Source organism: Sapajus apella, unplaced genomic scaffold, assembly GCF_009761245.1.
Source record: "Sapajus apella isolate SASKATOON/1434 unplaced genomic scaffold, GSC_monkey_1.0 scaffold49, whole genome shotgun sequence".
NCBI classification, from domain to species: Eukaryota; Metazoa; Chordata; class Mammalia; order Primates; family Cebidae; genus Sapajus; species Sapajus apella.
In genome coordinates this window covers 17358707-17382075 of record NW_022436989.1, presented here as the reverse complement: position 1 = coordinate 17382075, position 23369 = coordinate 17358707, and the positions used below count along the sequence as shown (strand labels likewise).

At 44.5% G+C, this 23369-nt stretch overlaps 1 protein-coding gene and 1 long non-coding RNA gene across 4 annotated transcripts in view; one reads left to right on the top strand and one right to left on the bottom strand.

Annotated features, from left to right (window-relative positions):
• ABCB10 (ATP binding cassette subfamily B member 10) overlaps nt 1–7549 on the bottom strand; it is a 39811-nt gene extending 32262 nt beyond the window's left edge. For all 3 annotated transcript variants that reach the window (XM_032242376.1, XM_032242374.1, XM_032242375.1), the window contains exon 1: nt 6812–7549. In XM_032242376.1, the coding sequence (XP_032098267.1) occupies nt 6812–7322 (511 nt within the window). In that variant the 5' untranslated portion in view covers nt 7323–7549. The remainder of the gene's footprint in view (nt 1–6811) is intronic.
• A 124-nt stretch (nt 7550–7673) lies between these two features.
• The window catches only part of LOC116526108, a 16811-nt gene continuing 1115 nt past the window's right edge, over nt 7674–23369 (top strand). Inside the window, exons 1-2 of the long non-coding RNA XR_004257972.1 lie at nt 7674–8251; nt 11977–12061. This is a non-coding gene — a long non-coding RNA (uncharacterized LOC116526108). The remainder of the gene's footprint in view (nt 8252–11976; nt 12062–23369) is intronic.

Here is a 23369-nt window from a genome sequence, read left to right as displayed (position 1 = left end):
AAAAAAAAAAAAAAAAGCCCAATTAGTAATAGCACATAACACAGATAACTGCATTCATAGTAAGAGAAATGCATTTTTTTTAAAAGATAGAGACCAGTGTCTCACTATGTTCCCAGGCTGGTATCAAACTCCTGGTCTCAAGCAATCCTCCCATCATCTCAGCCTTACAAAGTGCTAGGATTGTGGGCGTGACCCACTGCACCCAGCCAAAAGTGTTACTTTTATATAACCTTCAAGAGTGCAGAGAAAATTCAGTGCCAACTGGACATTTAGTTATCAGAGTTCTAGGAGAAACACGAGCCTCTGAAGTGGGGAATATTTCAAACAATTGCCCTTGCCCCTCCTTAAGGTCTTTATTCTAAAGTCCCCTCCCCAAAAAGGCTGCTCTGACACCCTCACTTGAAATACAGACACCCGACACTGCCCGCCTCACTCCCTCTCCCTTTGTGTTCTTAATGCTTTACCTTTCAGCATTCTAGATGTTTCAGTTGTTTAGTTTTTCTATTAGGACATAAAAGACTGGTCTGGTGTGTCACCGATTGCCTACAGTAACAGGCACATAGGAGAATCTCAATCACTATTTGTTGAATGAACCAATAAATCGAACTTTTGCAACAGAACCAATGTCTATCAGATCAAAGTTCTTCAACAGCCTAAACAGAAATGTGAGTTCTGGCAGCTCACAAAGTCCATATGCCTGGCTTAAAAACCCATAATCACAATCTAACTGAATAATAGGAAGCTGGGCAAGAGCCACTTCATTTTGACGTAAAGCCTGGGGTCTTGTTTCAAAGCACCATGCTTCTTACAACAGTGCCCAAGGGGGCCTGAGGGCCCAAAGGATAGGGAGAGTTTCTAACTTGCCTCGATGAACTGGCAGTTCTGAAAGGAGTCATCCTAGCAAATTTGGGATTCAGCAGAAAATTCTTTTTGTCCTTCACCAGTGGCTAATCTCTATTCTTTCGCCTCGGTGAATAATTCCGAAAGCATAGTGTATGTGACCTGCTATATAAAGGTCCACCTCTTCCCTCCACCTCTAGTTTTCTAAATCAGTTATGATTCTACAATAAGAATCTGCGTGACATGAATGAAATGCCCCCTAATTATTATTCTGAGTCTTGTTCTCACATAGTAATGATGATTACAAAGAGGGAGTAATTTTGCTGAATCCAAATTAATTTCAGAATATTTCCTCACAGTTTTACTTTTTAGTAATAATTTAAAAATTATCAGTTTCTTTTATTGCCATTTGCTTCTTTGCCTAATTTGAATGTAAGAAAAGTAAAATAAAAGATCTTTTTCAGTTTTTAGTTAACTGGCTTCTTGTTAACCAAGATGTGACTACGTATCACTGTCTTCTGATATTAATGAATACTTTAGACTTGCCACATAAACATCATTTCAGATTCCACCACAAGCCCTAGACACAACTGAGCACACTGCAATTCTGAATTCTCCCATACCTTTCTCCACAGTTAAGTCTCTTGCTTGCCCCCACCATTGCCTGATGCAGCCCCAGCAACTTCTACCATTATCTATTTGACAGATACCTTCAAGTATCTTTCTGTTATCTCATTCTACTGAATTGTGGCATCAAAGGTGGAAAGAAATATCCTTCAAAAGAAAGGGGAAGGAAAATTTGAAATGCAGATTGCCGGAGAAAAGGGCTGGATAGAAGGACAGAGGTTGGGGGTGGGTGGAGGAAGCTGTACACTGTGCCTACCACCTGCCCACTGCTGAACATAGCAACCATCTGGTTGTAAAAGCAGGTCCAGCTACCCCCACTGTCATTCAAGGACTCAAAAGGCAGCACTTCCAGAGTCCTCACCATTAGCTGAAGGATTTGGCATTCATCAACCTAAATCCTTCCTTTCACCCTCTTCTTATCCTCATTTTTCAGAAAGGAATCCCAAGCACAGAGAAAAGAAGCCTACGCAAGGTCTACCAGTTCACACAACGCAGAACCATATTCTGCCGCAAGGTCTGTCTTCTGCATCTTCACACATCCCAAAGAGAGGAAGCAGACCGGCCTCACCTGGGAGTCAGGGAGGGGAGCGGAAAGCCTGGCAGGATGGAGCAGAGGCAGAGACCTCACGGATCCGCAGGAAGGAGAACTGAGAAATGAAATGAAGTCTCTAGATTATAAAACAGAAGGATTTTGTGGCAAGGCGGGCCTAAAAGGGCTTTACACTGGGAATGACATAGTCATTTTTGCATTTTTAAATGATCCACTCTGGCTACAGAGTGAAAGGAGAGGCTGACAGAGCACTGTTCTAGTGCCCTGGGTGAGAAGCAAACTTAGGGTGAAGTAGGTTGGTGGCAGAGGGATAAAGGACAGTGAGAAGGATTGGAGATGTTTTTAAGAACTAGGACGTGATGACTGGTTGGATATGAGCATTTTTCCTCTCTGAAAAATTAGTATAAGATGAGGGTTAGTTGACCAACTCAACCTCAGAACTGGCCCTCCTGGGTTAGGCATTCACCATCTTAAATCCTCCCTTTAAGCCCTGCCATCTGGCTGTTTGACCTTGCACAAGTCACTCCATCTCTCTGTGCCCAGTTTCTTCATCTGTAAAATGGGAATAAAAACAATCCCTCCCTCATGGAATTATCAGTAAACCATGTGCAAAGCATCTGGTACAATGTCCAGTGCTGAGCACACAAGAAATATTAACTATCATCTTTATTACTATTGTTACCATTACAGGAAAGGCCCATGTCTCTGGCTAGCGTCAAAAGGTTCACACTGCAGTCTCTCATTGAGCTAAGAGACAGAAGAGGAAAGATGCTCTGCGGAGAAAGGTAACTTTGGTTTTTAGACATGTTGGGTTTGCTGGAGGCTAGGACACATTTCCACGGATGCACGTGGTGTGATGGAGAACACAGGAGTTGAGGGTGTGTGGGACATGAAGGCTGAGTGAAGGGACTCAGCTGGGCAGAGAAGTGAGGGCATCAGGGCCTGATAGATGAGAAGCGGGTAGAGGAAGAAGCCAGAGACTCTAGGTTCTGGAAATCTGGAGAAGAAATATCCAAGCACCCATGTGTCTGGTGCAAGATCAGACTCTGTCCATGCTATCAGCATGCTCTAGAGCTAGGGGTACCCCAAAGACAAAATTTAAAAAAAAACCAGAGTTGGGGTACCTGCCCTATGAACTACAGTGGGGCTTGCCATGGACTCTAATAGACATATGATGGGAGCCACCTAGGTAATTTAAACTTCTCTAGTTGCCACATTAAAAAAGGAATAGGTAAAATAAATTTTAAAAACATTTTACTTGACTCAATGTATCTAAAATATTATACACATATGATCAACACAAGAAATTAGTAACATATTTTACATTTTTTCTCTACTGTCCTTTTGGAACCTGATGTGACAGCACAGCTACAGAGTGCTCACACTTCCTCTGAAACAAGGTATTTCCATAGCACATGCACATTCCTGGCTTTCGGGGGCAGTTCCAATTTCAAAGGTTCATCCTCCCTGGTCCCCAAGGGTACTGTCCCGGTGGGATCTCCATCCTGACTGGGATTCAGGAAGCAGCTATTCTGGCCTCCTTGCCCACTGTACCCACTGCTGTTCTCACTATATTCACTGTGGCCACTCATGGTCCATCTTCATAAATATAAACTCAGCTAAAGCTGCCAGCAGGTTTCAGGTTCACAGAGTAGTCCTGATCTCAAACCACACACCAACCCCTTGTCAGTAATCGAAGTGAGAGGAGCCTTTCCGAGTCCTCCACACATGCACCAACTGCACACACCGCAACAGAGGGGCTAGATGTGTACAGTCTACCGTCTAATGAGAAGCCTGCCTACGAGATGTGGGGAAGGCATGCTGCCCCGCCCTGAAACCTCCCATACAAAGAACCTCCAGGAGGCAGCTTTGCCCTAATCTCACAGTACCCTAGGGGCCCTCACTTGCTCCTGAAACCCTGCCCCTAACTCATTGAGGTCAGAGCCTCCTCTATCTGCCAGGCACAGCCAGAGGGTTGTGATGAAGTGCCATTTATCCCATCAGTCCACATCCCTTCTCCTCAAGCACCTGCATCTTTTAAGATTCCTTCTGGCCAAAGTGATAAGATAGAGAGTTATCAGTGAAAAGGGACCTTTCTGTATGAAGATAGCTGCAAATTCCACCCAAGGGACAAAGGGGTGGCGGCTTAGGCCTTCCTTTAGGAGAGGAATGAAATACACTTATGCTAAAACTGCTATTGGCACAGATGTGTACACACTTCATGGTAGCCTGTGTTTTTAAAGTTTCTGATACAAACTATTTATCAAAGTTTTCTGTTCACACAGTTTACAAAATGCTGAGACGGAGGTATTACTAAAATATAAAGCCGTGTTTTTGAAAAAGGATTTTTGTACTTGTTTTTCTTAAAATCAATGCATTAACACTGGAATTCCTTTTCAGCTTAGTGTTTTTAATGTTTTAATTAAAAAATACACACACACACACACACACACACACACACAAACGATTGCTCTTTATCTCCAACATTTCAAAGAGATGTGCCAACATCTGAGGCTGCTCTTAGGATGATAAATTACACATTTTTTTTAAATTACAAATTAACAATGACCCCTATTGCCTCTTAATCCTGTAAATACCACCATCCAAACTGGCTTTAATATATAATGATTTCTCAGGAAATCATGTCTAAATAAGGGCTTTTCATCAGATTTCCTCATAACATACAATATGCATTTATCTATATGAGAAGCAAAAAAAAAAAAAAATTAGTGTGCCAACTTTAGGCTTGTTTCTTCAAATTATATATTCATAATTTTTCAATGTGGTGGAACAAAGTATCTCCTGTTCTTAAAAAGAGGTGCAAGCTGGGTGTGGTGGCACATGTCTGTAGTCCGAACTACTCGGGAGGTCGAGGCAAGACTGCTTGGGCTTAGGAGTTCAACACAAGTCTCTGCAACACAGTGAAACCCCCATCTAAGAAAAACAAATGGAAGAAAGACAAAAAGAGGCAGTCTTGCCTTGTTTAAGGCTGTCACCAAAACATACTAGCATGGCAGGATATCTGGGGACAGGGTAAGGGGTCACAGGAACAATGGTCATGGATAGGCAGGACTGGACACATGCAGGCACCACCAAAGCCTGACACCTAAACACCCTTCCTGACATCTAATATTTCAGAAACAAAACAGAACTGGATTTCCTTACACTTGCTTTGAGTCACATACAGAAGTGGTGGGTGCACCCTATGATGCTTAGGGTTTCTTAAGGCCTCCCTCTGTGCCTGGTGGTATAGACATTTATTTCTTCTCTTAAGGCACTCTGAGTGCCTACTCTGTGCTGCGCACATGCTAAGAACTGGACACAGAAAGATGCATCAGAGAACTGCCCCGTCTCAAGCAGCTCAAAGTCCAATGAGAGCTCCTAGTCTCAAACGTTTTTAAAAGGAGGAAAGAGAAAAAGATATTTTACATGAAAACCTACACTCAACTGACTGAACAATGAAATAATTCTCTTTATACTCAAGTGATACCAAGAGCTCCCCTAAGCTTTCACAGTAAGTGGCAGATGAAAAGTTCCCACCTTGGCTGGGCGCAGTCGCTCATGCCTGTAATCCCAGCACTTTGGGAGGCCGATGTGGGTGGATCACGAGGTCAGGAGTTCCAGACTAGTCTGGTCAACATACTGAAACCCCCGTCTCTACTAAAAATACAAAAAATTAGCCTGGTGTGGTAGTGTGAGCCTGTAATCCCAGCAACCTGGGAGGCTGAGGCAGGAGAATTGTGTGAACCCAGGAGGCAGAGGTTGCAGTGAGCCAAGATCGGCCATTGCACTCCAGCTCAGGCAACAGTGCAAGACTCCATTCCCCCCTCCCCCAAAAAAGGTTGCCCCCCTAACTGCTCTCCTCCACTGTACAAACGTACTCAAAATCCCAAATCACTACAGCCCACAGTTGTAGGTTTACCTCTCTACATACGAATATTTCAGATGTTTCTCCGCACTAAGCTGGAAGCCCCAGCGGAAACAGGGACCATGTTTCCTTGTGCATGGCAATGGAACCCCAGGGCCTAGTCCAGAATGAGGGCTCAACAAATGTTTATGGAAGGGATGAAGATTTATCTTAGAGAAATCTAAAACATTTTAGACCTTACAAGGTCCTTGCGTCTAAACATTCCTCCAATTATAACTAAAAAACGAGGAGCTATAGAAAACTATTTAAATTTTGTTTCCAAAAACATTCATTTTGGTTTCTTAAAAAATAATTAATTACTTAACAGACCACTGGCTGGTGTGGACTGTTGAACACAGTGCTGTAACTTCCTGCTTACAGCATGTGAGATACGTCTGAAAGTTTTGCTTTCCGTTGTAAAAGCACTGGTGACTGCTTGACTCGCTTAAAGCAAATAATGGGGTTTTTTTGGGGTAAAAATAAATAAAATAAATAGTATAAATGCCTAATAACAAAATAGGCATATTTTTGGCTACAATATTTTTTTTTCCAAGGACAAATCTCCAGCTTATTTTACTGCCTGAGCCGAAACAGATGCTCACACTAAGTTGGTGGCGGAGCAGACTCAAAGATTCCAATAATGACATGTATAGTGTGTGTCAACAAGAGAACAAGTGTACCACAAATCTGCGAACGAGTCCCCAGCTAAGGTGAAATCTTGACAGCGCTACTCTGAGGTGAACTATCCCCTCCCTCCTCTGGGGTTCAGAGTGGCCCAGAGAGGCGGTGGTGACAGGCGCTCTGCGGCCCGGCTGTGTCCCCCTCGGCGCTCCGGGACCCCGCGAGTGGAGAAGGAGAGGGAGGGAAGTGGCCGAGTAGGGCCCTACCTGCCAGCCTCCAGCGCTCAGGGTACGCCAGCCCCAGGAGCTTCCGGGCCTCCGAGAGTCCGGCCGCTGCCGGGCGCAGCCGCCTGTCGTCCCCGGGAGGCGCCGCCGGCCCGCGCCGCCAGGCCTCGCTCCCCGCCCAGGCAGTGGCTGCGGGACGGCCCGGGAACCCTGCGCGCGGGAGCCGAGGCGCGCCCGGCCCGGCGAACGCCCCGCACCTGCCAGGGGCCGGAGCCCAAAGCCCCAGGAGCCGCGCGAGGCCAGCGCCGCCCCGCGAACCGCCCAGACCCCCGCCCCAGCAGCAGCTCCTCCAGCGGCGCGGGGCTCCAAAGCCCCCGAGCAGCGCCTGCCCCGCGCCCCACAGCCGCGCCGGCCTCAGGCCAGCGAGAGGCGACAGGGACCCGGGGGCGCGGCCGGCCGGGGCCCACACGCAGGCTACCGGCAGGAGCCGCCCTGGAGCGGCCGGGCCCCATGGCGGGAGCAGCCGCAGCTGCCAAGCAGGGGGGCAGCGCATGGAGCCGCGTCCGACCGGTACGCCTCAGCCAGCCGGCCAGGAGCGCGCAAAGCCGTAGGACCCTCCAGGCCCGGCCCCGAGTAAAGGGCGTGGACGCGGTGGCACCCGCCCCTCCCCGCCGGCTGTCACCCGCCTTATCGTGCCGGCAGGCTCGGGCCGCGCGGGTCCCATCCTCGTCCGCGCGGTGACGCGCCCCTCCACGCCACCCCGGGGACTGCGACCCTGACCTTGCACGCCACCCTTCCCAGCGCCCCCCACCAACTCGGGTGCCCTCCCTGAAGCGCCCCCAACTGCCCGCTAGCGGAAGAGCGCCGGGCGCGTAGCCCGGGACGATGTCCCGGAAGCCTTGGAGCACAGCTGCGCCTGCGTACTGCGCGCGGGGAACTTTTTTGCGCTTCACCGTCCCCTCTGGTCTGAACTTGGAAGCGGCACGAGCTCTTTCTCACGCTGGCAGACCTGCGGAGCGCGCAGACGCGACCATACGATGGCCGGCACAAGGATGGGGCGGGAGGACAGCTTTCTGGATACGGCGTGGGGCGGGTCCGCAGCCCGGGAGACCTGGGCTGGAGCGGCCCTGTCACCCGTTTCGCTGCCAAGCACAGGGCTGAGGTGCGGAGGGACTACTGAGAGGACTTCAATGCGAGTCAGTTCACCTGTGGACGGCGTGTGGAGGAGGTGGTTGGCGAATAGTGAAATATACATAACTTTGAGAAGGGAAGAGATCGTTTCTTAACGAGAGCAGAGATTTGAAGGCAGACGCGGTGGAGGCATTCCCGCTGCCCGAAGTGCAGAAGACCAATCAGAATGCAATGTATCTTAATACACGTGCAAGGAAAGACAGGAGAGGACATTAAAATTGGGACAGTTTATGGAGACTTCATGGCTGGGGGAATCTGTACCTCGGGCACAGTGAGTCGTGGTTGAAGAAGGTGGGTAGATTTTTGTAGACTCGTAAGTATTTTTCCTGGACCTGGACAGGGTACTGGCCTCCCTTTCAAATGTTATAGGTTCACAAAACAAAAAACCTCAATAATCAACATAAACATTTTAGTGCAATTTTTTTTTTTTTTTTTGAGACGGAGTTTCGCTCTTGTTGCCCAGGCTGGAGTGCAATGGCGCGATCTTGCCTCACCGCAACCTCCGCCTCCCGGATTTAAGTGGTCCTTCTGTCTCAGCCTCCCGAGTAGCTGGGATTACAGGCATGCGCCACCACTCCCGGCTAATTCTGTATTTTTAGTAGAGATGGGGTTTCTTCTTGTTTGTCAGGCTGGTCTCGAACTCCCGACCTCAGGTGATTTGCCCACTTGAGGAGTCTGAGGCAGGATAATCGCTTGAATCCAGGAGGTGGAGGCTGCAGTAAGCTGAGATCACGTCACTGCACTCCAGCCTGGGCAACACAGCAAGACTGTGTCTCAAAAAACAAAGAGGAGTTAGCAAGATGCATGATGAAAACTATCCCACTTTGGCCTCTCAAAGTGCTGGGATTACAGGCGTGAGCCACCGCGCCTGGCTAGTGCAGTATTTTTAAAAATCAAAATTAATGTAAAAAATCCATAATGAACAAAATATCAAAATTTTAAATTCAGTATCTACTTCTGACCTTTCACAATCCTGCCTTACAATCCTGTCTCTCTCTCTCGCCCTAATCCCAGCCCTGGAAACTGTATTTACAAAAACTGACAGCAACTGTTCTTCGTTTGGCAGCTGGAAAATGGGAAAGCGAAAGTAAGATGAAGGTTAGATTTGGGTTAAAATTGTTACTTTTTCTCCAACTGGGAGGGTATCAATCCTTGATGTTTCTTTAGTTGGGCTCAAAAAGGAGTAGTGGCTGGTGCGGTGGCTTATGCCTGTAATCCCAACATTTTGGGAGGCAAGGCAGGTGGATCACCCGAGGTCTGGAGTTCGAGACCAGCCTGGCTAACATGGTGAAACTCTGTCTCTACTAAAAATACAAAAATTAGCCAGGTTTGGTGGTGCATGCTGTAGTCTCAGTTACTCGGGAGGCTGAGGCAGGAGAATCGCTTGAATCCAGGAGGCGGAGGCTGCAGTGAGCTGAGATCACATCACTGTACTCCAGCCTGGCAACAGAGGGAGACGTCGTCTCATTAAAAAAAAAAAAAAATGTGCTTGTGAAGTGATCAGTAAGCATGTAATCCTCTAAAGTCCAACATCTTAAACCCAGGGTACATGGAGTCCCACCTCCCCCCCACCTCACTTTCCTGCCTTCAGAATGACTACAATTTAAGCTAGTCTCTCATCAGTGTGGATGTTCTAGACTTGAAGGTGTAGTGTGAAATCAACTCCACTGATATTTATGAGTAAGCATATTCCTTTTAGCAAATATGTTATGCAGTGACTTCTGAAAAGAAGTGGGATCATTCCTCATCATGCAGCCTGCTGTCTCTTCTTTGAGCCCAGCTGAAGAAACATCAGTGAACATCACCCTCCCAGTTAGAGAGAAAGTGACAATTTTAACCCAGACCTAAGCTTCATCTTTCTCTTACCCACTTTCCAGAAAACACCTGCTGCTGCAAGGGCCAGGAAATGCCAGACTGGCCTTCCCTTCCTGCCTTCCCCAGCGTGGCATCCCACTGGCTTTTTCTGCCATTGCTCTCTAGGGCCTCCAGTCAGTAGAAAAATAACTCAAGTGTAGCTGATTAAAAAATAAAATTTGGCCAGGTGTGGTGGCTCACCCCTGTAATTCCAACAGTTTGGGAGGGTGATGTAGGAAGATTATTTGAGGCCAGGAGTTTAAGCCTGTGCAATGGGAGAATCTACCTCTATACAAAATAAAAAAGTAAAAATTAGCTGGGTGTGGTGGTGTGTGTGCCTGTAGTCCCAGATACTTGGGAGGCTAAAGTGGAAGGATTCCCTGAGCCTGGGAGGTCAACGCTTCAGTGAGCTGTGATCAGGCCACTGCATTCAAGTCTGGGCAGCAGAGTGAGACCCTGTCTCAAGAAGAAGAAGAAGAAAAAAAAAAAAAGCCTGTACTCCCAGCACTTTGGGAGGCTGAGGCAGCTGGGTCACCTGAGGTCAGTAGTTGGAGGCCAGCCTGGCCAACATGGCGAAACTCCATCTCTACTAAAAACATAAAAATTAGCCGGGCGTGGTGGCAGGTGCCTCTAATCCCAGCTACTGGAGAAGCTAAGGCAGGAGAATGGCTTGAACACGGGAGGTTGCATCACTGCACTCCAGCCTGGGTGACACAGCAAGACTCCATCTCAAAAAAAAAAAGAAGGGCTATGGCTCTTAACAGTACAATGGGGAATGAATATTAGCAAAAGGATCACTAGGACCTATATAGTCACCACACCAAAAAAAAAAAAAAAAAAAAGACCTACTCTAAATATATATATATATATGTATGTTTATATAACATATATAATTCGTATATATATGAATTATTGCTTTGCATTTCTATGATGTTCTTTTCTCACTTGAAAATAAGAGGGCCGGGCGCGGTGGCTCAAGCCTGTAATCCCAGCACTTTGGGAGGCCGAGGCGGGTGGATCACAAGGTCAAGAGATCGGGACCATCCTGGTCAACATAGTGAAACCCCGTCTCTACTAAAACTACAAAAAATTAGCTGGGCATGGTGGCGCGTGTCTGTAGTCCCAGCTACTCAGGAGGCTGAGGCAGGAGAATTGCCTGAACCCAGGAGGCGGAGGTTGCGGTGAGCCGAGATCGCACCATTGCACTCCAGCCTGGGCAACAAGAGCGAAACTCCGCCTCAAAAAAAAATAAATAAAAATAAATTTAAAAAAATAATAAAAGAAAATAAGAATAACTTTTCACTGCCTTTTTTTTTTTGAAATGGAGTCTCACTTTGTTGCCCAGGATGGAGTGCAGTGGCACAATCTCAGCTCACTGCAACCTCCACCTCCCAGGTTCAAGCAATTCTCCTGCCTTAGCCCCCTGAGTAGCTGGGATTACAGGTGGGCGCTACCATGCCTGGCTAATTTTTTATTTTTAGTAGAGACGAGGTTTCACCACATTGGTCAGGCTGGTCTCAAACTCCTGCCCACCTCGGCCTCCCAAAGTGCTGGGATTACAGGCATGAGCCACCACACCCGGCCCTTCACTGTTTCTTTAGAAATTAGGATAAAGTTCCTTGGCCTCTCAAAAAGGCAAAACGAAACAAAAAAACCCAAAATGCTCTAAGGCATGTTTGGAGAACAATAAAACAAGCCAGTTAGATGTGACTGGATTAATAAAATCCCAGAGTAGAGCAAGAAAGGGCTGTGTATTAATGCCAAGAGAATAACAAACAAAAGTTCAAGTCCTGCCCATAAGAACAAGAGAAAAGGCTCTTGGCGGAGGTGTGACTAAACCAAGAGGTAAAATCCAGCCCTCTGAATAGACTCTTAATAGGTTTAGTGGCTAACAGGTATTGAATTCAAAAGGAACTTCTTTTTATGCAACTTGAGAAGTGTTGGGATTACTTCAAGAGCAATTCTACCTGCTGGTGCTTGTCCCTCTCTAAGGGTGGCAAGGGAGGGAGCCATGTGGGCAGCAGGAACGGGTACACGATAGCATAAGAAGGAAAACAAAGGCTCTCTGGTTGGAGTTTGTAAGCTGATTGGGGGTGTCATTTGACCCTTATAGGTACATGTGACCCTTATTGGTACATTTTTTTTTTTTTTTTCAACTCAAGCCTGCAGCTCATCATGTCAAGCGCAGGGTGTCAGGACTGTGGTTGAAGATGAAGCAAGCAGCTCAGTGAAGTGTGCACAGCAAAGGTATGGAATTCACATGGGGCAGGAGTGCTGTCTAAACTTCTCTGCAGAGGTTAGGATTGAAGCTTTTGGTAACTCACCTGTACTGTGTACTTACAGTGAATGCTGAGGCTGTAACTTGGCCTCCTAGCAATGTGACTTAGGCAGGTGAGTGCACTGTAGGTGAAGACTTCAGCATCTTTAGCTTTTACATTTCTTTCTCTCACCTTCTCCCAAAAGAACTCAAACAAGGTTGTTATGGTTTGAATTGTGTCCCCAAATAAAATATGTTGACGTACCTAACTCCCTAGGACCTCAGAATGTGACCTTATTTGGAAATCGGGTCATTGCAGATATAATTAGTGCACATAAGATGAGGTCATATTGGAGCAGAGTGTCCTTATAAGACAGCTATGCAAAGACAGACGCACACAGGGAAAACGCCATGTGATGAGGAAGGCAGAGGTGGGAGTTATGCAGCTGCAAGCCAAGGGGATTGCCAGAGATTGCCAGCAAATCACCAGAGGCTATGAAGAGACACAGAAGGACTCCCCTGCAGCCCTGCTGATATCTTAATTTCATACTTCCAGCCTCCAGAACTGTGAGACATAATTTTTCTTTTTCTTTTTCTTTCTTTTTTTTTTTGAGATAGAATCTTGCTCTATCGCCCAGTCTGGAGTGCAGTCGCATAATTTTGGCTTACTGCAACCTCTGCCTCCAGGGTTAAGCAGTTCCCTGCCTCAGCCTCCTGGGTAGCTGGGATTACAGGCGCCCACCACCACTCCTGGCTAATTTTTGTATTTTTAGTAGAGATGGGGTTTCAGCATCTTAGCCAGGCTGGTTTTGAACTCCTGAGCTCGTGATCCACCTGCCTCGGCCTCCCAAAGTGCCGGGATTACAGGCATGAGCTACCTGGCCAAATTTTTGTTCTTTTAAGCCTTCCAGTTTCTGGTACTTTGTTACGGTTTATGGCAACCCTAGCAAACTAATACAAAGTCCTGACATGAGTATCTTGAATAATACTTCAGTAGATGTTCAGTATTTGTCTATTTACTGACGTTTGGCCAAAAAAGCAACTGAGTTACTGAGGCTGCTTTAGATAGTCAGTTTGCTGATCACATCTGTTACAACACTTAGCTTCATTTTGCCACAAGTATGTTCAACAGCCATCCAGATCTCAGACTACACAAAGAACCTTGCATTGCAGAATGAAATGTAGCTCAGGACTCTTCGACTGCAAACAAGACAGTAAGCCTGATTCTACATGTTTTACAATGTTTAGATACACAGGGGGATGGGCAAAAAAATTAGATACAGTATTTTTTCATATGTTTAGAATCTGAGGGCCAGGCATGGTGGCTCACACCTGTAATCCCAGCAATTTGGGAGGCTGAGGCGGGCAGATCATCTGAGATCAGGAGTTCGAGACCAGCTTGACCAACATGAGGAAACCATATATCTACTAAAAATACAAAATTAGCCAGATGTGGTGGCACATGCCTGTAATCTCAGCTACTCAGGAGGCTGAGGCAGGAGAATTGCTTGAACCTGAGAGGCGGTGGTTGCGGTGAGCCGAGATCACACCATTGAGCAACAAGAACAAAACTCTATGTCCAAAAAAAAAAAATCTGAGTTTGGACTCAGACAAATAGAAAAAATACCCATACCCTATCACTTGTTTTTTAAAATTAATATTATTTTTAATTGACAGGTCATAATTGTATACATTTATGGGGTACAGTGTGATGTTTTGATATATGTATACAAGGTGGAATGATTAAAAGCAAGCTATTCCATCACCCCAGTTATTTTTGTAGTAAGAAATCTGAAACTTACTCTCTTAGCTATTTGAAATATACAATACATTATTATTAATTATAGTCATTCTGCTGTGCAATAGAGCTCAAAAACTTATTTATTTTTAAGGGAAACAAATGTATCCACCTTTAGAGTATCATACAGAGTAGTTGCACTGCTCTAAATATTCTCCCTGCTCTGCCTATTCACCCTTCCCTTCTTTGTGTGTGTGTACATGTGTGTGTGATATACATGTACATATATATGTATGATGGCATCTTGCATATAAACCCCCATCTATGTTGGCCAAACTGGTCTTGAAATACTGGGCTCAAGTGATCCTCTTACCTCGGCCTCCCAGAGTGTTGGGATTACAGGCATGAGGTACTATACCCAGCCCTTCCCTTCTTCTTAACCTCTGGCAACGACTAATCTTTCTGCTATCACTATGGCTTTTTCTTTTCCAGAATGTCAAACAACTGAAGTCATACAGTATGTAGGCCTTATGAGAGTTACTGCTTTTACTTAGTCACATGCACTTAAGTTATTGCCATGTCTTTGTGTGGCTTGATAACTAATTTTCTTTTTAGCACTGAATAATATTTCATTGTCTGGATGTACCAGTTTGTTTATCCATTCACTGACTGAAGGACATCTTGGTGGCTTTCAAGTTCTGGCAATTATGAATAAAGCTGCTATAAACATCTTTGTGCAAGGTTTTTTTGCGGGCATGAGTTTTCAGCTCATTTGGGTAGAGCTGAAATGTGGAGTGCAGTTGCTGGATTGTATGGTTAGTGTGTGTTTAATTTTATAAGAAACAAACTGTCTTCCAAAGTATCTGTACCATTTTGGGATTCCACCAGTAATGAATGAGAGTTCCTGTTGCTCCATATACTCATAGCCATTTGGTGTTGTCAGGGTTTTGGATTTGAGTCATTCTAAAAGGTGTGCTGCTTCTAGGAATTTAAGGTACATTTAAAGTCCCACATGTGTAGAATGATAAATATATACAAAGAAACTTTCTGAAATATTGTTTGTAATAGCAAAAGACTGGAAACTGCTTTCCAGCATTAGTGCATTAGTTAAATAAATTGTGGTATGCCCAGGCAATGGAAGATAATGTGATCCTCAGAAAGAATGAGGCAGCTCTATACATGCTCACTTGGTACCATACCCTAACATGTACAATGAAAAAAGCAAGGTGCAGGATTGTGTGTACAGCATGCTGTATTGTGCACACAAGATGAATAGGCAAAGCACATATTACATAAATATGGCCATATTTGTGTAAAAAATTAAAAATGTATAAATGTCCCCATACATGCTCTTATATTCATGTGTTCAATGAATGTCTTTGGAAGGATACACCAAGACCTCTGGGGAGAAGTAAATAACTGAAGTATAAGAGTATGTGTTCCTTTGTAGCTTTCAAATTTTATACCATTTAATCAAAAATAAATAAATTTTTGATTAAAAAATTCAAAAATAATAAAAGATAACCTCCTATATATTATAGAAAAAAGGGAAGAAATGTGTGAAGGTATCAAGGTATTGCCTTAAAAATACAAAGATTTCTAAATGCCAAAAGAAAATTTAAAAAATAGAGCAAAGAAAACACATCACATGGGCAGAAACACAGCAAATAATTATTTACACAGTAAAATTTTAACACAAAATAAATGGTAATGGGCTTAATCTATGAAATTATTTCTAATTTGGCTACAAAACAAGACCAACTATATTCTGTATGTAAGAAAAAGGCTAAAAATAAAGGAATAGGGAAATGAAAACAAAAGAAAATGAGTGCTGTGGTCTTTTTTGGGGAGGATGAGGGGAACAGGGTCTCACTCTCTCACCCAGGCTGGAATGCAATGATACAGTGATGGCTCACTGCAGCCTCAACCTCCCAGGCTCAAGTGATCCTCCTGCCTCAGCCTCCCAAATAGCTGGGACTATAGGCAAGCACAACTATGTCTGGCTGCGATTAGTTTTTGTATTTTTTTGTAGAGGTGGGGTTTCACCACTATATTGCCCAGGCTGATCTCGAACTCCTGGGCTCAAGTGATCCACCTGCCTCGGCCTCTCAAGGTGCTGGGATTACAGGCGTGAGCCATTGTGCCTGGACTGTGCTATGGTCTTAAATATCAAGGTAGAACTTAAGCCAAAATGCATCAAATATGAAGAAGTACATGTTTTAAAGTAAAAGTCACAATTACCAACAACGAGCACATTTGGAAGGAAAAAGAACAGGAAATGCAAGGAGAAACAAGCACACTAACGACAGGATGCATTAACGCGTCAGTCTTAGAAGACAGACCAAGGTGGCCCAAATGTGAGTGAGGACATAGACAGTCTAAACAACAAAATCAATAAGGCAAAGTTTATGGATATATATTTAACTTTATACCCCCATAATAGAATTCACGTGCAAATAGAATGATCACAAAAAAAGATCATGTATGATGTCACTAAAAAGCATAAATTTCATAACACACTCTATGACTACAATGCAATATAATTCAGAATTAAAAACAAATCAGAAAATAAAAGCACACTTAACACCAGAATTTCTTAAAAACATGTTTCTATTAAACAACTCTTGAATGAGAGGGAAATTATGAAGAAAAATTACAGAATTTAAATAACTAAATTATAATTTAAATACAGGTTGAGCATCCCTAATCCAAAAATTTTGAATTTGGGCTAGGCATGGTGGCTCCTGCCTGTAATCCTAGCACTTTGGGAGGCTGAGGTGGGAGGATCACCTGACATCAGTAGTTTGAGTCCAGCTTGGCTAACATAGTGAAACCCCGTCTCTACTAAAAATAGAAAAATTAGCTGGGCATGATGGCAGATGCCTGTAACTCCAGCTACTTAGGAAGCTGAGGCAGGAGAATCGCTTGAACCTGGGAGGCAGAGGTTGCAGTGAGCCAAGATTGGGCCACTGCACTCTGGCCTGGGTGACAGAGCAAGACTCCATCTAAAAAAAATTAATTAATAATATAAAATTTGAAATGCTCCAATATTCAAAACTTTTTGAGCATCAACATGAAGCCACAAGTTACCCTGAACATATTATTTTTTTTACTGTTTTGGGTTTTTTTTTTAATTAATTTTTTTGACAGAGCCTTGCTCTGTTGCCCAGGCTGGAGTACAGTGGCACAATCTTGGCTCACTGCAACCTCTTCCTCTCGGGTCAAGCAATTCTCATGCCTCAGCCTCCTGAGTAGCTGGGATTATGGCCACACACCACCACACCAACCTCTGCCTCCTGGGTTGAAGTAATTCTCCTGCCGCAGCCTCCCAAGTAGCTGGGATTACAGGCATCTGCCACCAAGCCCAGCTGATTTTTATGTGTCTGTGTATTTTTTTTAAGTAGAAACAGTTTCACCATGTTGGTAAGGCTGGTCTCAAACTTGTGACCTGAGATGATCCTCCCACCTCAGCCTCCCAAAGTGCTGGGATTACAGGCATGAGCCACCATGCCTGGCCCAGACTAATTTATTTATTTATTTATTTTTTGCAATTTTAGTAGAGACAGGTTTTTACTGTTTTGGCCGGGCTGGTCTCAAACTCAGGTGATGTGCCTGCCTCGGCCTCCCAAAGTACTGAGATTACAGGTATGAGCCACCACACCCAACCTCTTTTACTGTATTAATAGTACCTTATAGTACCTCTTTTTTTTTTTTTTTAACTGTTCTTAGGTACTTATGTGTGAATAAGTATAAGAAAATGATTGCTACAGATAGCATATATATTCAGTGTCATTTACATTCAGAATGATGGTAATGCTGAACAGCCACAGGTGGTCCAATAAATGAATTTCATATTTAGACTTGGGTCCCATCACCACAATGTCTCATTATTTATATCCAAATATTCTAAAATCCAAAAATATCCGAAATTTTAAACAATTTGGGTTCCAAGCATTTTGGTTAAGGGCTACTCAACCTGTACTACATATATGAACCTATAGGATGCATTTATTTGTTTGTTTGTTTGTTTTGAGAAGGAGTCTTGCTCTGTCACCCAGCCTGGAGTGCAGTTTTACAAACTCGGTTCACTGCAACCTCTGCCTCTCAGGTTCAAGCGATTCTCCTGCCTCAGCCTCCAAAGCAGCTGGGATTACAGGAGTGTACCACAATGCCCAACTAATTTTTGTATTTTTAGTAGAGACAAGGTTACACCGTGTTGGCCAGGCTGGCCTTGAACTCCTGACCTCAGGTAATTCACCGGGCTTGGCCTCCCAAAGTGCTGGGATTACAGGTGTGACGCACCATGACAGGCTGTAGGATGCATTTAAAGTAGTCATTAGAAGAATATCAATAGCCTTAAACATTTATGTAAATAGAAGTAAAACAGGCCAGGCACCGTGGCTCACACCTGTAATCCCAGCACTTTGGAAGACCAAGACAGGCTGATTGCTTGAGCCCAGGAGTTCAAGACCAGCCTGGGCAGCATAGTAAGACACCCATCTCTCTTTTGTTAAATTTTATTTTATTTGTTTTTTTGAGACAGAGTTTTCCTCTGTTGCCCAGGCTGGAGTGCAGTGGCATGATCTCAGCTCACTGTAGCCTCTGCCTCCCAGGTTCAAGCGATTCTTCCACCTTAGCCTCCCGAGTAGCTGGGATTACAGGGGCACACCACCATGCCCAGCTAATTTTTGCATTTTTAGTAGAGATGAGGTTTCATCATGTTGGCCAAGCTGGTTTCAAATTCCTGGGCTCAAGCTATCCTCCTCCCTAGAGCTCCCAAAGTGCTGGGATTATAGGCATGAGCCACTGCACTCGTATCTATATGATGAACATATCTTATGAAACCTCATAGAGATTTGTGTATCTGCAAAACAAGATATGATGAGGGAGAAATACCTGTTGAGAAGAAATTTATAAAGCCATAAGAGGGTTGGGCCAAGTGGCTCATGCCTGTAGTCCTAGAATTTTAGGAGGAGGGCAGATTGCTTGAGCTCAAGAGTTCAAGACAAGCCTGGGCAACATGGCGAAACCCCAGCTCTACAAAAAATACAACAAAATTTAGCTGGACCTGGTGGTGTGCACCTGTAGCCCAGGAAGTTGAGGCTGCAGTGAGCCAAGATCATGCCACTACACTCCAGCCTGGGTGACAAAATAGGACCCTGTCCCAAAACAAAACAAAAAATATCAAAGACATTTTGCAAATCACAATGTACATGCATTTGGAAATGTTCGTGAAATAGATAATTATACAGGAAATCACACTTCACCAGAATTTTCTAGTGATAGAAAACTTAAGCAGACCAATTTCTACAGGAGAAATAGAAATTGCGTAAGAAAGAAGCAGGCTCCGAATGTTCCACAAAGATATTCTAAGCAAATTTTTAAAGATCAGATAGTCACAATTCTACATAAATTGTTTCAGAAAATAGAAACTGAAGAAAAAAGTTTAATTTCTTTTTGTAAAGCCAGGATAACTGATACTTATTTCTGCTAAAAATAATACAAAAAACAGGCTGGGCACAATGGTTTAGGGCTGTAATTCGAGCAGCTTGGGAGGCTGAGGTGGGAGGATTGCTTGAGCCCAGGAGTTAAAGACCAGCCTGGGCAACATAATGAGACCCTATCTCTACAGAAAAATTAAAAATCAGCTGGGCTTGGTGGCATATGCCTGTAGTCCCAGCTATTCCAGAGGCTGAGATAAGAGGATCTCTTGAGCCTGGGAGGTTGAGGCTGCAGTAAGCCGTGATCATGCCACTGCTCTTCAGCCTGGGTGACAGAGCGAGACTTCATCTCCAAAAAAAAAAACCAAAAAAAAAACCCAAAAAACAATTACAGACTAATATCATGTATGATTGTCAAGGCTAAGAGACTGTAGTAGTCTTCTAGGACTGCCAAAACAAATAACCCTGACTGGGTAGTTTAAACAACAGAAATCTCACAGTTCTGGAGGATGGAAATCTGAGATCAAAGTGTTAGCAGGTTTGGTTTTCTTTACAGTCTCTCTTCTTGTCTTATAGATGGCTGCCTTCACCCCGTGTCCTCGTACGGTCTTCCTTAAGTGTATGTCTGTGCCCCAATCTCCTTTTCTTAGAAGAACACAGACATATTGGATTAGGGCCTATCACAGAGTCCTCATTTTAACTTAATTACCTCTTTAAAGACTTTATCATCAGATAAGATTGCATTCTAAAGTATGTCAAAGTTAGGATGTCAACATATGAGTTTTAGGGGTATACAATTCAGCCCATGACAGGTAGTAAACAAAATATTAAGGTGGGCATGATGCCTCATGCCTGTAATCCCAGCACTTTGGAAGGCTGAAACGGTTGGATCACGAGGTCAGGAGTTCAAGACCAGCTTGACCAACATGGTGAAACCCTTTCTCTACTAAAAATACAAAAATTAGCCAGGCGTGGTGGCACCTACCTGTAATCCCAGCTACTCAGTAAGCTGAGGCAGGAGAATTACTTGAACCCAGGAGGCAGAGGTTGCAGTGAGCCAAGATTGCGCCACTGCACTCCAGCCTGGGCGACAGAGCGAGATTCCATCTCAAAAAAAACAAAGCCAAAAATTAGAATTGGGTTCAGTGGTTCATATCTATAATCCCAGCACTTTGGGAGGCCAAGGTGGGAGTATTGCTTGAGGACAGGAGTTCATTACCAGACTGGGAAGCATAGTGAGGCCTTTGTTTCTACAAAAACATTTTAAAACTTAGCCAGCATGGTGGTATGTACCTATAGTTCCAGCACTGGGAAGGCTGAAGAGGGGAGGATTGCTTAAGCCTAGAAGGTTGAGGCTGCAGTGACCCATGATTATACCACTGTACTCTAGCCCAGGCAAGAGAGCAAAATCCTATTTCAAAAAAAAAATTAGTAAACAGACTCTAACACCTCATTAAGAAAATAATGCAGCATATCCAAATACCATTTGATCCTAGAATGTAAGGTTGGTTCGGTATTTGGAAATTCATGACTATCATATACTATATTAATAGATTTAAGAAAAAATATGATTATCTTCATAGAATTTGGAAAATAATTGACAAAATTCAACACATTGCTGATTTTTGAAAATATGAAGAAAATAAAAATTGCTGTATACTTTTTTTTCTTTCTTTCTTTATGGAGATAGAGTCTCGCTGTGTTGCCCAGGCTGGAGTGCAGTAGCATGATCTTGGCTCACTGAAACCTCTGCCTCCTGGGTTTAAGTGATTCTTATGGCTCAGCCTCCCAAGTAGCTGGGACTACAGGCATGTACCACCATGCTTGGCTTTTTTTTTTTTTTTTAATTGTGTTTTAGTAGAGATGGGTTTTCACCATGTTGTCCAAGCTGGTCTTGAACTCCTGAGCTCAGGCAATCTGCCCATCTCAGCCTCCTAAAATGCTAGGATTATAGGCATGAGCCACTGCACCCAGTCCGATGTATCCTTTCTTAATGTGATAAAACATATATGTTTTGGTTCTTTTTTTTTTTTTTGAGACAGAGTCTCACTCTGTCGCCAGGCGCCAGGCTGGAGTGCAGTGGCACAATCTTGGCTCACTGCAACCTCCGCCTTCTGGGTTCAAGCAATTCTTCTGCCTCAGCCTCCTGAGTAGCTGGGACTACAGGCTCATGCCACCATGCCCAGCTAATTTTTGTATTTTTAGTAGAGACAGGGTTTCACCATGTTGGCCAGGATGGTCTCAATCTCTTGACCTTGTGATCTGCCTGCCTTGGCCTCCCAAAGTGCTGGGATTACAGCTTGAGCCACCACACTCGGCCTATTTTTTTTTCTTAAACAAGGTCTGGCTCTGTCACCCAGGCTGGAGTGCAAGTGGCACAATCTTGGCTCACTGCAACCTCCGCCTCCTGGGCTCAAGCCATCCTCACACCTCAGGCTCCCGAATAGCTAGGACCACAAGCACATGCCACCATGCTCGGCTAATTTTTGTATTTTTTTTGTAGAGATGGGGTTTTACCATGTTGCTTAGGCTAGCCTTGAACTCCTAAGCTCAGGTGATACACCCACCTTGGTCTCTCTCCCAAAGTGCTGGCATTAAAGGCATGAGCCACTGCACCCAGCCTGTATGCCTTAGTTCTAAACCAGCATTTTAGAGAGAAACATTAGAGGCATTTTTATTAAAATTAGAAACAGGAAAGGGCACTCAGTGTCCATGAAGATGAGCCCATATGTGGCGTCCATCTCTGGCAATATGGCCACTCCATTTTTGTGCTTATGTTTCCACTCCTGGGGTGGCTGATGACAAGGGCTGGCTAATGTCAACAGAGGGAGTCATTTTGTCTGTGCAGTCATCAGTGCGTCTTTGGAGTTGAAAGCTTTCTGCTGAGCACAGCATGTACTTCAGAGATCATTCCTTATTTTACCCACTCCCATATGCCTACCCAAATGCCTTTTCCTCAGACCTCCATGTCCCTGGCCTTCCAGGTCCCTGACACAGTCAAGTCACTTGCTGCTGCCCATGAGTCCAGATATATTTTTATCTTGGGCTGCTTTTCTTTCTACACAACACACATACCCAGGTGCATGCTCAACATTTTGCCCATTGGGAAGGGTTCCTCTCTCCACTGTCTTTCACGGTCACCCCTGAGTGTGGCTACAGTGGTGCTGCCATCCATTTGTGGCTTGAACTTACTCACTGAGTCAACCCAAGATAAGTCAAGTTCACGCATTTTCTTCCTGCTTCAAATGGTTGTATGAGACCCTCCCCCCTTTGCATATGGCCATTAGTGTAAGTTGAGGGAGAGATACTGGTGCAACCATGGTGGATGACCAAGGTCTGGCTACCTGCTCATGTGGTTTATCTGTACCCTCTTGTCCTGCTTGGGCTCGATCCAGTTGTACGATTTCCATTTTTTGATAGATTGTACCTGAGCTTGCTTGATCTTATGATTTGATGAGTTTGACAGAAGCCAGCAGTTCTGGATTCACAAGCACTTGCTACTTCATGGTCAAACATTCAGTCTCTTCCAGGGCCCAGTAACAGACAGGATACCCTTCTTCCAAGTCCCCTGAGCCTGCACTGTGATGCTCCCTCTGGAGCTTGGCATTAACTCCTTACTGAATCTCCTCCGCCATTGATACCTCCAGCATCTTTGGGCCTGCTGGACCGTATGGTCCAAAGCCGGGCTTCTTTGCCTGCAGCCTGGGCCTCCTGCAGAGCTTTTTCCTGCTCTAGGCCACATTCAAAGAAGGTAGTATTCTGTGTCACTTGGCATGTGGACTGGAAAAGCAGTCCTGAGTGTGGAACTGTTGCCTCCAGGATCCAGTGGGGCTTCTTTCTTTGTGGTGAGGGATGTAAGAAGTAGCAATTTGTCTTTCACTTTGTAGGAGTATCCCCGTATGCCCCTGACCACCATACCCCAAATGTCATATTGATGGGGCAAGCCCCCAAATCTTTCTATGGTTTATCTCTCCCCTTCCAAAGAGGGTCTTACAGAGGCCTTACATCACGCCGCTGGCATGTTTGCCATGGGATCACCATGATGTCATCATTTTAATATAATATATATTATATTATATTATAATATAATATAATATAATATAAATGTCATCATTTAAT